This window comes from Cataglyphis hispanica, chromosome 1 (genome assembly GCF_021464435.1).
Source record: "Cataglyphis hispanica isolate Lineage 1 chromosome 1, ULB_Chis1_1.0, whole genome shotgun sequence".
In the NCBI taxonomy this organism is placed as follows: domain Eukaryota; kingdom Metazoa; phylum Arthropoda; class Insecta; order Hymenoptera; family Formicidae; genus Cataglyphis; species Cataglyphis hispanica.
In genome coordinates this window covers 6,769,369-6,786,939 of record NC_065954.1, presented here as the reverse complement: position 1 = coordinate 6,786,939, position 17,571 = coordinate 6,769,369, and the positions used below count along the sequence as shown (strand labels likewise).

At 31.6% G+C, this 17,571-nt stretch overlaps 1 protein-coding gene across 5 annotated transcripts in view; it reads left to right on the top strand.

Moving 5' to 3' along the window:
• Positions 1-17,571, top strand: part of LOC126850526 (synaptotagmin-10-like) — a 132,361-nt gene that overhangs the window by 98,709 nt on the left and 16,081 nt on the right. For 2 of the 5 annotated variants that reach the window (XM_050593651.1, XM_050593660.1), the window contains exon 1: positions 3,605-3,853. In XM_050593651.1, the coding sequence (XP_050449608.1) occupies positions 3,763-3,853 (91 nt within the window). In that variant the 5' untranslated portion in view covers positions 3,605-3,762. Of the gene's footprint in view, positions 1-3,604; positions 3,854-12,110; positions 12,334-17,571 lie in introns of those variants that run through there. The other 3 variants (XM_050593668.1, XM_050593685.1, XM_050593677.1) reach the window with 3 other exon arrangements.

The following is a 17,571-nucleotide window of genomic DNA, read 5'->3' as shown; positions in this document are numbered from 1 at the left end:
GTAAAACGCGACAAATGTATATTAATAAGTTTTATTAATAATTAATAATATAAAATAAATAACAATCTTGGATATATGCGCTCTAATGGTCGCAAAAAGATTTAAATTGTTTCTGTTTGAAAAAAACGGGATGAAAGATTATCAGAAAAGATTTGAGTGGCGCAATTTGCCAAGTCCTTGGAAAATGTATGTGCACGTTTATTCATCGTGGGATAATGGAGAATCCGATTAAGATAGAATCCGCAATAAAAGCGAGACATCGCGCAAAGACACGCAGTTAAGAAAATAGTAATGCAGCAATGCAACAAGTTTCACTATGACTATATATCCTATATACACGAGTTTGGAGTAGAAAAGTCAATGTATTTATCTTGTTTTATTACTGACGGAATTTAGCAAAAAAAAAAAAAATGCTAGGAACGGGAAAAAGTGTAATATACTTAATATAAGCGCGTGGGATAGTTCTTTCTCTTCTTCGTCATAAATAGAATAGAAAGTCAACAAGGTCTTAAAGAATCGATATAACGCGTGAAGGCATAATTACTAACTCAACTAGTTTTATTAATTGTATAGAATATTTAATATCTTTTTCATTATATATATAAGAAATTATATATATATATATATATATATATATATATATATATATACAAATTAATTTACATATAAATATAAATATATACAATAATATATACAATATACAATAATATATACAATAATATAAATAATAATATAAAATAATAATATAAAAAATAATAAATAAATAATATATAATAAGATAAATTTATACAGTATGATACTTAGTATTATAATTATATTGTTATATACCAATTAATAATAAAGTATATTAATTGCATATTAACATAATTTGATATATTGAAAATTTGTTGTTTTAATGTAATATCCAATCGCGCAAAATTACACATGAGAATATACATCATTTGCTACATATTCATGAATCAATTGGAATTTGTTAATTTAATTTTTTTTAAATTTCCAGAATATGTGTTACATTTATAATAAATATTATCTTATTTATATTGTATATTAATAATTAATATTGTACAATTTTTTAAATATGTAAAATATGTATACAAAAATTTAATATGTAAAATGCAACGATGCGTTATTATTCCCAAGATTCCGATCTTTCTTTATATTCTTTCGCAAGTCGATACTATATTCATTCAGATATAACGTCAACAAGACTCTTGTGCAAGTTTCTCGCAATGTGAGATATTCGCGTGAATCCGATTCGCCGTCTGTCTGCGACACTTAGAAGGGTGGTTTGGAGGGGCAAAAAGCCTTTAGTCGAGATCTCACAGGCGGTGCACTCAATAAAGCAGAAGGGAGGCCGATGACGCAGGTGTCGCACACTTGCAAGAAGACCGCTGAGGATTAAGGTAGAGGCTGGGCTTATTCGAGACATCGTGGCGTAGTTAAACGGGCTAGTCGGGATTCCGAGATTTCTAGCGCGAATGCATGGTAAAGGGTGTGATTTAACGATCGCCCCTTGCGTTCAACAAGGCATCCCGCGCCAGTCGTGGGAGATTTCAAGGGCAAACACGTGTTGCGAATGTTTCGACGGAAAGCTCCGATTTTCGGCGCGCATTTACACGCGGATATATAGAGATATATATCATTTCTTGCTCTCCTCTATCTCTATTTTATGCATATTTTTTACCTAATTTATGATAAATATTCATGTTTAAAGGATATAACAATATTTATCTACTTGCCGATCAAAATGCCAATAAAGTATAAAAACAGTGTAAATGATGAAAAATTTATTCAGCAAAGAGAATACTTTGCAAAGCAAAAAATATAAATGCAATATGCAGGGTGTTTTATTTAAAGTGTTATAAGTGAATAGCTTTGGAACTATTAATAACACAAAAATATGTTTTAGATAAAAGTTGCTTGGATGGATGAGGAACATATGATGACGTAATCAGAGTTATGTAGTTTAATATTATTCGAGGTCATTTCATGGTTAAGTCCATTTTTTTTTAAGAAATGATATACTTTCGTTGTCAATATTATTAAGAATTTTCCAAAACAATTTTGACAACTCTAAATATCATTTAATTAATATCATGGAATTAGAGAGAGACCAAAGCGCGAATACGCAGTGGCAGCAAATCCCGTTAAATTAGCGCGAGTTTGTATCATATTACCCGTGCGTTAACTTGTAAATACTGATATTTACTCCCTTTCTGTGTACAAGCTTTTTGTCATTTTAGTACATTCTACCATTTGTCGAAAATAAATGTTGTCAAGAGTAAGATTCAATCTTCGTGAAAGATATTTACATATTTGTAAAAATTTTTACATATAAATGGTCACCAATTTGGATATTTGTAATAAAGAGTCATCAATAGATTTTATTGTTTTTCTTTGTGTTGTTTCTAAAATGTCAATTTTAGCTAATATTCTAAAATATTCCATTCCATTTAAAAAAATTGCGTTGATTTTAAAATAACTTTAAAAGTAATGTTAAACTACATAACTAATTACATCGTTATATGTCTCCCATTCATCCAAGCTTTTGTCTAAAATATATATTTGTATTATTATAATTTCAAAGCTATATATCTATAATACTTTAAGAAACCATGTATTCTTTGTCTATTATCTAAAATTTAATAAGCATTTGTGAAATAAAAATAGGAACATTTAAGACATACACAAAATACATACATAAAATTATTTAAATATATTCAGATTCCATGCTTTATTTGAACGTTGTAATGTCGCTATGCAAAAAAAGATAAAACTCAAAACGAAGACAGAAAAAACTATAAAAGAAAAAAGTTAATAATAAAACATTGCAATTTGCAAAGTTTTCTACTTCTTAAATTTCTCTATTCATATAAAAATCACACTTGGAACATATAACATCATGCTCTGCAACAAATGAAGAATCAACGCAGGCTAGTCGCAATAGCAGGATACGATTTAATTTGACTTAACAAGCTGAAATAAAACGTAGATCGTAAAGCTTCAGGCAAGTCGAAAGGGAGAGGATATGGGAGGGAAGAGCCAAAAGAGAGAAAAAGAGAGAGAGAGAGAAAGGGCGCGCCGGGAAGAGCGCGCGATGAAAACGGAACGCGCGCAAGAGGGAAGTATTATCCGGCACGAGTAACCAACGGAGACCTTCACCGAGACCGAGATAGATCGACATTGCCCCTGTGCACTGTGTATGCTCGTCGCACCCCGCCCTACGACAGCAGCGGCAGGTAGGAGAACCAGCTGTCACAAGCAACAGCGGCAGCAACGGCAGCGAAAACAGCAGCGTGATAGCGCAACCCCTGCCGCCCCATCACAGTATAAAGAGGATACCGTCAGCATACCACTACCACTATCATCATCATCACCACTACTGTTACGCCACAAACCCTCCTGCCTACTGCGCTCACCCTGGCCTAGAGGAATAGCCTTGCTCCTGTATGTGACGATTCGATGGGGGTGAGGTGCCGACCGTGGCAACGGGGGATGCACGAGGGTCAAGAAGGGCTAGGAGGCGAGGGGATGGGCGAGATACGGCGAGGGGGATGAACGCAGGCGCGAACGCAGACGCAATAGGCGGACGAAACGGCGCCGAGCATTCCGGCGACGCCAGACAACGCGGCACAATCGAGACGTGATAATCGCCGTAGGATCGGAGGGAAACTAACAGAAAAAAAAAAGAGAACCTTAGACTACCATCGTGTCTATATTCGTTTGATACAATCAGCCCGCAGCATCCGACGTGCACCGAGGATGGGAATCGTAAAGACGGCGTCGGAGAGCATCCTCGAGGAGACAATTCTGCCGAGCGAGGAAGCGAATTATTCGCTGCAGGGTCACGCCGGTAAGTGAGTTGATTTTTGTTATTTTACGCGCGAAAGACGAGCGATGGTATCAGATGCCAGGACGATCAAGGTCGCTCGTCGTTTATTCGCTTATCTCGTTTGCCCAGTTTGAAAGCGATGCAGGAATTCAGACTGCTCGCGATGCCGCCGCTTTAAAGGCGATGTGACGAGCCGCCCACTCAAGAGCAACTGCTAACAGGTGTTTGGAGATACAGATATACCGCCCGCGGTGCTTCCGTGCGCACAGCACCATCGAGGAAATTCGATCTTCGATGCTATTGTAATCAGACTATACTTGAGATCAGCTTGAATTCGCGATTTACAATTTACGGAATGCTAATTATGTAGATCACTTGTGTAATTACGGGTTGCTCAGAGAGGGTTGGTTGTAATTAAGAGAAACTGTTTTAAATTTTGATCCTAGCTGTAACGTGATAAATTGTTAAGATACATTTGTTTTTATTTGACATCAAAGATAGATAAAATTATTGTAATATTGTTCAAACAAATAAAAAACATGATTTTTTTTATTAAAGGAGAACTAAATATATATATTATAATATATGTATATATATATATATATATTTAGTTCCCCTTTAGATGTTATATATTATAAACAGAGAAAGCATAAAGATCTTTTTTGAAATTTGATGTCGAGTCGTATATAGTGGCTAATCACTGATTGTGCGCCGAGTTTTAATAAATTGCAAAGCGTACAAATACATATTCAGTTTAAAAAAATTATAGCATATTTTAATATTAATGCTATATGTCATCAACATTGTGTTTTTAATATTGTGTGTGATAGTACATGTATACTGCTTTTAGTATATAATATGTAAATACTATACATATACATAAGCAAAAGCAACATTTTTTTAACACTATTTATATTTATAAGAATCGATAAATACCGCGATAAAGTTTTACAAAGAATATGGCGACTCTGCTTTCATGCCCACGCTTTGTGATACAGTCAGTGGAAATTGACAGGTAAAATTGAAAACATTGTCTGTCATTCTATAATATACGATAACAAACGTTTCTGATCCAGATCTACTTTCAATACGGATATTGCATTGTATTGATCAAAACCAGGTTACTGTAGACTGACCCAATTTCTGCTGGTAGGCATAAGTCTCGAATCGATTACAGGCCGCGAATTAAAGCCATGTAAAACATTTGCAAGCTAATCAGCCGTATACATTTCCTTAATTTTCGAGTTTATTTATTATATTCGGCACATTTTGTGCATCGTGCATGATTTGTGTCCATTTTATGATTTTTGTCCATTTTGCATCTAAATTATTTATAAATTTGATTCTGACGAGAGAAAAGCATTTCCACATGTACTGTGGAATTACAATAATTATAATAAAGCAAGGTAACTTTGTATTGGATTATATTATAACCTTGCGTATAAAAATAATTCTATATTAATTTCAAGGTAAATCATATGGTAAATTACGTTCCTGCAGAAACATTTAATTCACATATGCTTATGTACAGACACGGGAAAGATACTACTCCAAAAATATGTGTATGTAGAATGAGAGATATGGAGCAATATGAAATTATTGCCCTTGACCTTAGAAGTATTCGACGATTTGATTAAAAATTTCGCAATTTTTCCTGAAAGATACTAAATTTAAACATGCGCTTTCACAAGTGAAATTGATAGCAAGATACCGAAAGATTGAATAATTTCGAGTGATGCATGATCTGCTGTCATTATTACAATATTGGTATATTATCTGCGTAATTAAGCTGCTACGCGTGGAAAGAACACGCTTATAATTTGATCTATAATGACATCAATTAATTAATTGATGTAACTCTCTAAACGAGAGCAAATTGCACACCGCTTGTGCAATTACGGCGTTTGTGTATATTTTTATAATAACGAATTATTATTCCGCTTTTATCGGGATAACAACACGTTATTATTATGACAATCATTATGAGAATTTATGTGATTAAAGGCCGCAAGGTGCTGGTTAGTCGTGTTAAATCAGTCTCTATCATCTGTTTATAGTGCAGCTACGATCTGGAAAGGCACATATTAGTGGTAAAGGGTGATGTTAGATGAATCAATATTTATATATTAACGGGCCCTAAGGATAACGAACTGAAAACTAAATATGACGAAACCACTCAGAAAATTAGTAAGACCACTCAGAAAATGACTTCTGGTAGTTACGAGGCATCATATATATGATTGTTTACTATAGTTTTTAAATATAATGCAATATTTTTCCTCTTTCTCATTGTAATATTTATTATATAATATTAACGTTATTACGCAAATTTTATAAAAATATGAATTCAACAATATCGTAAAAAATAGTCATGAATTTCTTTATCAGAATATATTCAGCTTTAAAAAATCGCAACTTTAATTTCTGTAATAAAAACAGTTGTATATTGCGTCGTCTGATTTCTATAAAATGATCAATTTAATATTCTGCGTTGCGTTCTTTATATTTATAGCTACTTTCAGAATAGCTAAAGTTGTGCTTTCCACTCAGATACATATAGACATATATGTATGTATACACATATATATATACATTCATATATATATATATATATATATATATATATATATATATATATATATTACCTTTAGCTAAAGTTATGCTTTCCGCATATACAAACTTAATGTTAGTCAAGAATTATAAACTTTGCTCTCTAAAGGCTTTTTCGGGCAATCGCACGTGTATAAATTATAGACTTTTGTAAACACAAATTTTCTTTTAATCAAATTTTTCCTACGCATTTAATTTTCCATAAAAGTTATCTTATAGCAATACTAAAATATTCAAGAGAAGGATTGAAGATAGGTACAATTTCTATTGTACCTATCTGCTGATAATGCAATTGCTTGCATGTGTGAGATCCCATCTCGAGCCAAGAGATAAATCCCTTGTAAGCGTCACTTCAAACGTTCAGCTTGAAACGCTTGCTTGTTGCACAGTAGAATAACCTAGTGCTTATAAATGCGAAATTGGACATTAGAATTAAAAGTAGAACGAATATTATATCCGTGCAATGAATAACAAGGAACTATATCAATTATGCATTATGTCTTGTAAAAGAGTATAAAAAAAGTGTAATTTAATTTAAAAAGTATATAATAAGATTGTTTATATACATCATGTTATATTTAGTTTACATTGCACGTGTCTAAAGACAAAGTTTACGTCTGGATGAGCATCAGCATTATTGGGTTAAAAAAATAGTGTTTGTATAAAAAAATCGTCACAGTTAACAAAGTAATTGTGCATGAAGTTGAGATCGAAGAATTTACATTGAGTGTCTCTTATTTAAATATTCGTAATCTTAAAAATGTTATTAAAGTAAATATAAAGTTAATATTTGTGAAATATCATAAGCATATGAAATAGTTTTATTTTTCAACTTACATGAAATTAATAAAAAGTTCCTATATCAAGATTGATTCGACGAATGTATTAAATTTCTCCTTCAAATTCATCAATTATTCGTTCAACAAAATTCAACTCGTCATTTTCAAGATCATCAATCCCCTCGTACTCGGAAGTTTGCTCAGAGATTGATATTGTTTTTATCTCATCGCCCATATCCTGCACTTCGCTGTTTTCTACTTCATCCTGCACTTCGCTTTTTTCTGTTTCATCCGCGGTGGATAATTCATCTTGCCTCTTCAGAAATTGCTCTACTTCAGCTTTCAATCCTTCTCCCGGAAGGACATCGTTTTGCTGCTGTCCGATAACATCCAAGAGCATACTCATTGTTTCCGTATAATCCGGCTGAAACATTTTTCCCTCGGGATTCTTTTTGAATAAATACTCGGCCTAGAATGCAAATACATCAGTGCAACAATATAATACTTACTTACGCTGCAAATTTAGATATCGAAGAAGAATAAATAAAATATTTTGGTGTATTTTCTTACAAATTGAATAATGTGCTTAGTACATTCATTCAAATATGGAGATACAAGTGTTGTTTAATTATAATTAAAAGTAAGGAAAAATTAAAATAAATGAATATTTTAAAATTCTGATATGTATACATAATTTTCTTCGGCTGTTGCAGCTCTCCATTCTTACGCAGGAATACGCGAGAATGTAGAATCTCATAATGTATTTAGAAACAGGTCATGTATCATCTAGAACCGATATTACAACCCACTTTCACTTTTAATGTCGTTTATCCTACTTTCCTCTTATTTTTATAGAATGTTTTGCGATGTAATATCGAACGGTCTACGCACATTGCATTATCTTTGAATAATTTCAATCTTTCAGATTTCACGCAAAAACACGCCATTGTGTTATTTATGCCAACCTGCACGGTGCAACAATGATTGGCAAAACAATGCAGCTATTATCAATACAGCTATATATAGTTATGCTACTTAATGTGCGATAAACAATAGCAGAAATGGCGAGTTTTGATCAACAGTGTAGTTTTACGGTATTTAAAAGTTATAGGAATTAAAAAAAACTTATTGTACTATATATGTATATACATATAATTTTATTTATATATTATTCTAGAATTCTGCATTATGAAAGAGTTAAATGCAATAATTGTTTTCAATATATTCCACAATCATCTGGTTGTCAAATTTGGTAATTAGTAATCACTAGTGATAGAAATTTAATAATGTTCTTGCATTGTTTTAGTCTACTATTATTATATACATAAATTATATATCAACATCGGTGTTGACATGAGATTCGTTGTCGATAAATTAACATTATGGTAAACGTCGTCTCTATATATTTTACACATATGAATATATGAATATCTATGCGGTGCCAATATGATAGAATCAATAGCTTCCTTTGCAATAAATACCTATTTTAAAGTGTGAATGCTAATATGGTAAATATTATTAATGACATTACATATTATATGTATAGAAATAATTTAAATTTATTTTAAAAAATTTCAATAACGCGCAAAAAAATGAAAAGCATTATTAAAAAAGTGAATGTTAATTAAGAATAATCAAATGTCAAATAAATTAAATTTGTTTTTTATGGCATACATTTTTGTCAGATAGCATCTACTAGCTATTTCATGTATTTTATCCAATTTTCTTTTCTACCTCGAGAATGCGGAATAACTTTTTAATGAACGTATCAACTATTACTTTGTTATGCTTACAAGTTCAAACTTGAATTTTAAGGCGAACTTTGCTACGTGAGCGGAAAGCTGAAACCTTACACAATGTAAAAATAGTCTTATTCTTTCTTTTATTAAGATTTCTTATTTTATACAGAAAAGTAAGTAGCAGAAATATAAGTAACTAAAGTTAGAACAAAGTATTATATTAAACGATTCGCGCTATATATATATATATATATATATATATATATATATATATATATATATATACTTGTCGCTAAAATTGTCGAGATGTATCTATGGTAATGCAATCTTTGAAACTCCATAAAATATTTGTTATATCACTCATTTTATGTCGTATTTATGACAATTACGTGGATATTACGTTGCACTCATAATTTTAGTACAGTCATGACGTCGAGCATATCGCGCATTCAACCTCGTTATTAATTTTCCTTTATGATTTGGTTTACGCGACCGGCTTTTATGCAACAGCGTCTAAAGATACAGGCTTATTGTTACGTTATCGCATTCTATTACCTCGCAATCTGGTACTCGCTTGTACCTCAATATTTCCCGAACAACGTTGGAATCCCTGATTTGTTTGCATGCAACTTGCATAGAAATCATTACATTATCTATGTCCAAGAGATACTAGAACACTTTTATCACAGCATGCACACTGATAATATACAATAGAAAATAAGATTTGCAGAAAATATTATTTATTCGAAATATGAGCGTAAATTCAATGCAAAAGTGAATCTCTGTATAAAGAATTTACGACAAATCTAAGTCTAAAGTCTAAGGAATATGAAAAAAGACAATCAGATCGTCAAAAAAACTTTGTTTGATGAATTGGATTTACTAAGTACACAATGTGTGTCTATTGACGAAAATATATTGATATATATATAATAAGTTATATACTTTGATACTAGATAGAAGATAATTTTTTTTCGAGACTGATGTCCATGACTGTTATATGACTGATCGATCGAACAGACGCGACGATGAAATTTTTATCAGACAGCCAACATTTTCATCCAGATCGGTTCATCGTTCTGAATTTTCGATGGAAAATGTGTCGTTAACAATGAGGTATTACTGGAATTCTCAAGTAGTTTTTAATACGTAGAGCAGTTCCATCATATCACAAATTTATAGTCGACGATTATGTAAAAAGATAGATGACATTTGAATATTGAAAGCTCATTGTCGAATCATTGAATAAATAGAAAAAAATTCAATTTATTATTGAAAAGAGTAAGATTGGTGATCGAACATAGCCGTAAATGTCTTTCAAAAAGCAGCAACTTTGAGAGCAAAATATCTACACATTGTTTTTTTATTCTCTCTACAATCTTAGAACTATTTATATCTCAAGACTGTATTTATATCTTAAGGCTATATTTATCTAAATTCATTGTCTTTTAAATATTGAATATTGAAAGTTAGATACACATTTACACGTTATTCTAGTACGAAATACCAATTTCATTGAACCGCTTGGGAGACATCGAAGGTAACGCGAATTTATTTTATCGACGTTGTATCTCTCTTTTCTAGCTCTCTTTTTTCTCCTTCTTATTTTTCTCTTCTTATTTTCGTTTTCTTACTTTTTCTATTTTTTCTACAACGTCTCATTTATCCATTTATGGCATTATGTTGTATATATACTATAAAACTATTTAGGAAAAATAACATTATATCATCTATGAAAAATTATATTTAAATAAATGACTAAGTTTAGTTAGTATGAAATTCTCACGGAATGATAGTATATGTTTTAAGCGATAGATAAATGCACTAGTAATCTCTGAAAAGGTTGGTCGTGAATAATAGAACGAATTAAAATGATTGCTGAAGCCAATAGTGAAAAAAATTGCTTTTGCCCTTTGCGTTTCTCCGTAATAACGGACCGATCAAAATCGGCGAAGCTCGAAATTATAGATAGTCCGATATGGTCGACAGAGAGAACGGCTTCATGCTCCTATTCCTCTCGTAGCTCGATACTTCGGAGTGGAACGGCTGTCTAATCATGAGCAGTAGGAACCTATCGATTTCCACGAGAACGGGATTCGAAGTGTGAAAGTTGTTCTCGCATTCGCACGTACTCCTTTCGCGGTGATTGTCGAACTGTGTGGCAAAAATCTAATGAAATTACTCAACTTGGCGATACCTCGAAATGGACGTCCGTGTTGGACAGGTCTTGACAGAATTCCATTTATCATTCGAATCTAACGCTTTCACTCGCGTTAATTGCAGTTTTTACATATCTATGCACGAAAGTCGTTATTTTTTGGCACGTGCAGGCAAGTCCACACATGCATAAAGTTTTTAAATGCGAACTATACACAAATATTATTCCGATTAAAATAAGTTGTTATTCTAGCCAAACATTGCAAATGATAAAATATGAATTGCTGTTCAAAATTTCATTTACATTCATTAATTATTTATTTAAAATTTTTCAAATTTTGAGTAGAGTGCTAAAAAATATAAAACGTCGTTTCTTATTTGTTTTAAACAAAACATTATTTTATAGTTACTTGTGATTATATGGTCAATCAAATATTTTAATACTTATGAAATATATTATAATAATTGTAAGATGTTTCTCAGATATTTTGCTCATATTCCAAAAATTAAATTAAGATATAATACGTTTCCTGATGCCCATTTCATATATAGAGAAAAATAACATATCCAATAATTTTAAATTCTTGCACACAAATAATTATATATGTACAAATATAAATCTTTGTAATCAATAAAATAAATAAATTTTGATTGGTATTGATCATGACAATGCCAATGTCATTACGAAATTCGATACAACACACATTATGAAGTAAACAGCACAGTCTCAGTTTACAAAGCCGGTCGATATGTCTGTGTTCGGAGGACAAAACTTATCACTTCTTTTAATTTGCCTTACATACATTTGCTAAGCATTAATTTCGTCTCTTCTGGCGGGGCTTAATTATCAAATATCGTATAGTCCGTGCGTGCCAAACGAACTGTGAATTTAATCGAATTAAAAGCCGGTCACTTGACGTAATTACCTTTGGGCCGCTTTAGTACAACGGACTGAACCCATTTAGTCTGACGGAATTATCGGAACGCAGAGACCATAATCCATTTGTTGCAGCGCATTTTGTGCGAACTTTTCCGCTTTTGTCTTATACACGTGTTATTTCATATCGAGCTATTACTATCGGTGAAATTGTAACTGATAACATTTGTGATGGAAGAATATTTTACTATCATTTTTGTTTCGATATGAACTGTATGTGTATAATAACCGAGAATAATAAGTGAGTGTTTTCGTGAGAATAATACAAATGTGTAAAAGGTAACAAACTGTGATATACTAACGAGGAAATCTATTGGATCCTCCGGTCGTAGTTTCGCAACTTCTATCAAAGCTTCTGTCAACGTTGGAAACACATATTTTGTGAGATATTGTCGCAATGGCTCCGCCAAAATACACAGTCTTTCCTCCTCCTCTTGTTTTAACTTTTCCAGCAAGTTTGTCTGTAAAAGATAATATTTTTTTGATTGTACGATCTACGATATTGTGTTATTGCTAATAACCAGAATTCGAATCTACTAATCAATTTCAACGGTATAATATTAAGAAGTAACATTTTCGTTCCGCATAAAGCTATATCAAGGATAAAAGAGATATCTGACAATGAATTATAGATTTATTCGAATAATTCATATCACAAGATAAATATTTTGCGATAACCAACACAAATAAAAAGTTTGCTAGCATATATATATGACTTGAGGTCCACTAAAGGCGTGTTATTGAAGTCATTTAGAATTGAAATTGTTTAAAAAACATATATCCGTAAATTTATATATATTTATATATACAAATATATATAAATAACTGTCATTTTAGAAATTCATCTTTGATTTTTAATACAACTCGTTTAATTTTGTTTAACGTTATTCTAACCGAGTTGTTTATAACTCCCCAAGTAGAAAAGCAAGTAGTCGTACGAGCGGCCAATCGATATGTATTTGGATTTGTCGGTGGCTTGAGCTGCTAATTACTGCAGTTAGAATTCTGTATGCAAAAAAGTTCCGTGAAATTTCGAACGCGACTAATCCCGGTCAGTCGCGTAACTTTGCCAGACACGCGCAAAAAACAGATTAATATTACAAACGAACACTTCAGCTCATCTAGTTCGTTTAATCCTAAGATCCGCTTACGAGTTACTAATTCGCTTCCAAAAGTAATTTTCGTATTTGGAAACTTTGCACGGGAATATAATCGACATAATATATGCACATCGGGAACGCAATAACGGAAATTTATAACGGAGATATATTGACGAAAGCAATATCGATATGCGGACATAAATTTTGCTGGAATCAAAAATATGGCGTCGAAATTAAACTGACGGTTGGTTCGTCATTAAAAGAAGATCGGTTGCTAGAATTACATCCAACTAAGCAGAAATTTGATATCTGCTCTTGTGGATACATCGAGCAATTTAAAGCAGGATGGACACGTATTATATATTACAAATCAAATCTATGAAATCACAGAAACGAGGATGTAGATTAATATATGTGAATTAATATATGTAGTAAAGTAATATATGTGAATTATGAATTCCATAAATTATATTAAAACTAGTTATGAAATGGATATACTTTATATTCTCGATGGTTGGCATATATTAAATTTTCTTATTATTTATGTTAATCAACGAAAAAGATAGTTTAACAATTTGAATAATTATTAGATTGATTCTCTCAATGGGTAATTTAATAATCTACATTGTACATTAATTTATATCATATAATTTATATCACATACACACATTAATCCAAGCAATATTGTCAATTAATTAATTAATTAATTTATTTGATTTCTAAATATTAAAAGAGAATGTACGAACCCATTCTTTCATTTTCTCTTCACGCTGCTTTTTACGTTCCAAAATTTCTCGTTCCTTCCGTAATTTTTCTGCAACTTCAGAGGCTCGTGTTTCCGCCTCGGCGCGTTTTCGTGCTGCTTCAATTTCCTCGGCTGTTAGCCCTGGTTAAAAAAATGAGTATATTTTGAGGAATTATGGTTTTGAAGCTTATTATCGGATATTTTTTAGCGATATCATACAATATGATAAATTTTAAAAGTTTTTTTAATTTTCAAAGTTCTTTCCATAATTTCATTATAATATATAACCATGTCAAATTTATTTTAATATTTTACTATATTCTTATAATTTTATTTATCACGATATAAAAGCTGTATAAGAATTAATTTTTTCGATATCGGTTAACGCTAATTAAACATAATTGAAAATTCTTCTTTTTAGATAGACATAATTATAATTATAATCAAAGAGAGAAAAATATGCAACAAATCAAAATTATAATTTAATAGCAAAAAGATTGAGCTTTACTTAACAAGAAATACCATATTAAAAATTGAGATATTCCACACAAAAAAATTACTTAAATACTTAAAAGAAAATTTATGTTTTTATCAGAAAATAATCTTTTTTAGAAACTTTCATTACAGGCAGTAAAAGAAATCTACTTTATGACATTTATCCTTTCTCGCCGATTTAAAAGTGACTGATATTACAGAAATAAAATGAGCATATAGTAGCAAGATATGCGCAACAATATTGGAAACAAATCAAAGACATTGACATGCATATCGTGAAAAAGTCGAGACGATATATAAAATTGTAGGAGAGTATGAATTATCGTGCATACCGTAATTCCTTGGTTCTCCGAGCTTTTCCAAGCATTGATAAATCGTGGGAAACATATCCGGACAAGTGTCAGCTTCTACAGAGATGACGAGTGGGTGGATTTCCAGTTCGTCGAATAATTGTAATGGCGTATTGTCATCCGTATTTCTCTCCCTAGAATAGCATGAGTGATTCAATGCATTGCATAACTTTCGTATAAATTTAAATCTTTGTATTTTAAGAAATGATAGCGTATTTATGCAAATTATATTTGCACAGTTTTGCTTGTTTTTTTTCTTTTTTTTTCTTTTTTTTTTTTTAGTTTACTCAACAAAGGTAAAAAGATGATCTCTCGCATCAATGATAATTATTATTTTATCTAAAATGTAGTTAACGAAGCTAGAGGTTTAATCGTAAGCTCTCTTATCAATATGTATGACTCAACATAAAAAGCGCTCTCTCAGCCTAAAATCCTTTCAAATCCTTAATCGACTTAAAACCATTTGAATAAGTTTTGTTTAAGCTATAGCGTAAAATAACTTATTAATTAACTATCACTTAATCTCTTTACGATCTCGTTGCGATATATTTTATTTAAAAAAAATTACACTTTTTATCGCGGATGTAATCCATCTTCAGCGCGCTTTTTCAATCTCATTTATGTATGCTGGCTTTAATATCGATTCGTTTGTTGAAACTATTACGGTATGAATAAACTGCAATGCCACGAGAAAAAGGATGAGGATATTCTCGAATCTTTTTTTCACTACATGTTCACGAATATGTTAATACCTATATTCTCTCAAACGTCGCAGCATATGTTCCTCCGTATAATGCGTGTTCTGTATTTCTTTCTCTGGTAGATTCATGATTCGCTCCTTTAAAAACTCGTCACTCGCTTCCAATACTACGACCAATTCCGGCAAGATCGCTACGTTAGTATTCCTGATCTCGATATTCTCGTCTTCGAATTGCTCTTCCCCTTCCTCTTCCTCTAAATTCTCTTTGTCGATAAGAAATAGCTGCCTCGCCTGTTCGATAGTCTTCGGGTGTCCATCCGTTACGTATCCTTGGTTTAAACAGTCCTTCGACTTTAATCGATTCAGGAACAACCTTCGATATTAATTGATATTTTAATATTTAGTGAATACAATACTTCTTGATATCACGCTTAGAAATTTGAAAAATAAAAATAAATATCGGAAAGTTGAGAGCAATATTTTGAATATAAAATTTTTATAATATTTTAAAATTTGTAATATTAGAGTTAGCATTTTTCAAGAAAGTAATTCTAAACTATTATTTCTGATATAAAATTTTTTAAATTTTTCTTAAAGTTACGTTTGATTGAAAGAATTTGTGATGAAATAGCTTATAGCACATAATAAAATTTGTTTTATATCGTTGCGCTTTTTATATCGGGGAGCTTTTTGATGTAAGGTTATATCACGTAATTTATCTAGCAAGAAAATAACACATAGGAATTTCATATATATTATGAAACTCCTTCATAGAACTTATATACATCTTTATGAGACATATGGGAAATGCTTCGCATGTGTTTCGCTATTTAGATGAAAAAATGCTGAAAACATATATGAAGATATACGTCGATTCAATACAGATATACACGTTACTTTGCCGTATACTTCGATTAAAATTGAACACAAATCCATGAGCGTATAAATGTATTCGATTTTGATGTAATTAGCGTGTCGAGGGAAGCAAGCCCTATCTGAGCTTTTAGCATTAACTATGCAATTGTTACCAGAAGAGCGCCTGGTAAATCAGATAACGTTTCGGTGTCGATGTGATTACAACACAACCGCAATGCAGGAAATGAAGCAGCTAACGATGTGAACAGTGCTTCTCAAATACGAACGCTCATGATATTCTGCCTGAGCATACATCGCTACGGAAAAATATGGGGAAATTCTCACGCGTGTATATAGAAACTTGACGTATAAATATTTAATTACTTATTCAAGACGACATCGTCGAGACGACCATTATTCGTTGCCATGTTGGTCCGGATCTCGTCAAGCTGCTCTTGCAACTTTGCTACAATGACCTCCTTTTCTTCTTGTTCTTCTACCTCTTCTTCTTGATTTCTTTTATTATCTTCATCGCCATCTTCTACCATATCTTTCAGGTCATCTTGTCTTTTCATGCTTAATTTCGCAGCTTCGATATCGTCGATCTTATAATTTTATCTTATACGTTATACAAATTAAAGTATTAAGATAATGATTTTTCTACGAATAAATATATGCTTACCAATTTCTGGATTGTGTCAGAAATCAATGTTTTCACATGAATATAATGTATCTCATAATGTTTCGCGAGATATCGAGCGACCCGAGTTTTCCCAGATGCCGGCGGACCAAGAACAATTATTTTCACTGGGCGTAGATTTCGCGCTGCTTTATATTCCTTTATAATTATGTCTATGACATTTTGAAATGGCATGTCAAGGTGCCAACGTATCCGGTCAATGATGTACACGGGATCGATGTTTAAATCCACGGTCATTTGATCATATACTTGTTGTGAAACCTCTGGTAACAAAAGAGCCTCTTCCTTTGATATGTTTTTTATCTTACCGGTAGTTAGACCCTGACTAATTTTCTGTTTAAAGATATTAATCAAAGGATTACATTTCATAATATCTATATCTTTTAATTCTTTTAATCTACTTTGCAATATTTTTTTTTTTTTAATATATTTTATTTATAAATATGTGTCAAAATGTATTGCGTACAAAGAATAATAACACAGTAAAAAGAAAGAGAGATACATATTATTAAAAATATGTTTATATATTATATTACACATAAAATTTTTTAAATTATTATAAAGCAGATTTG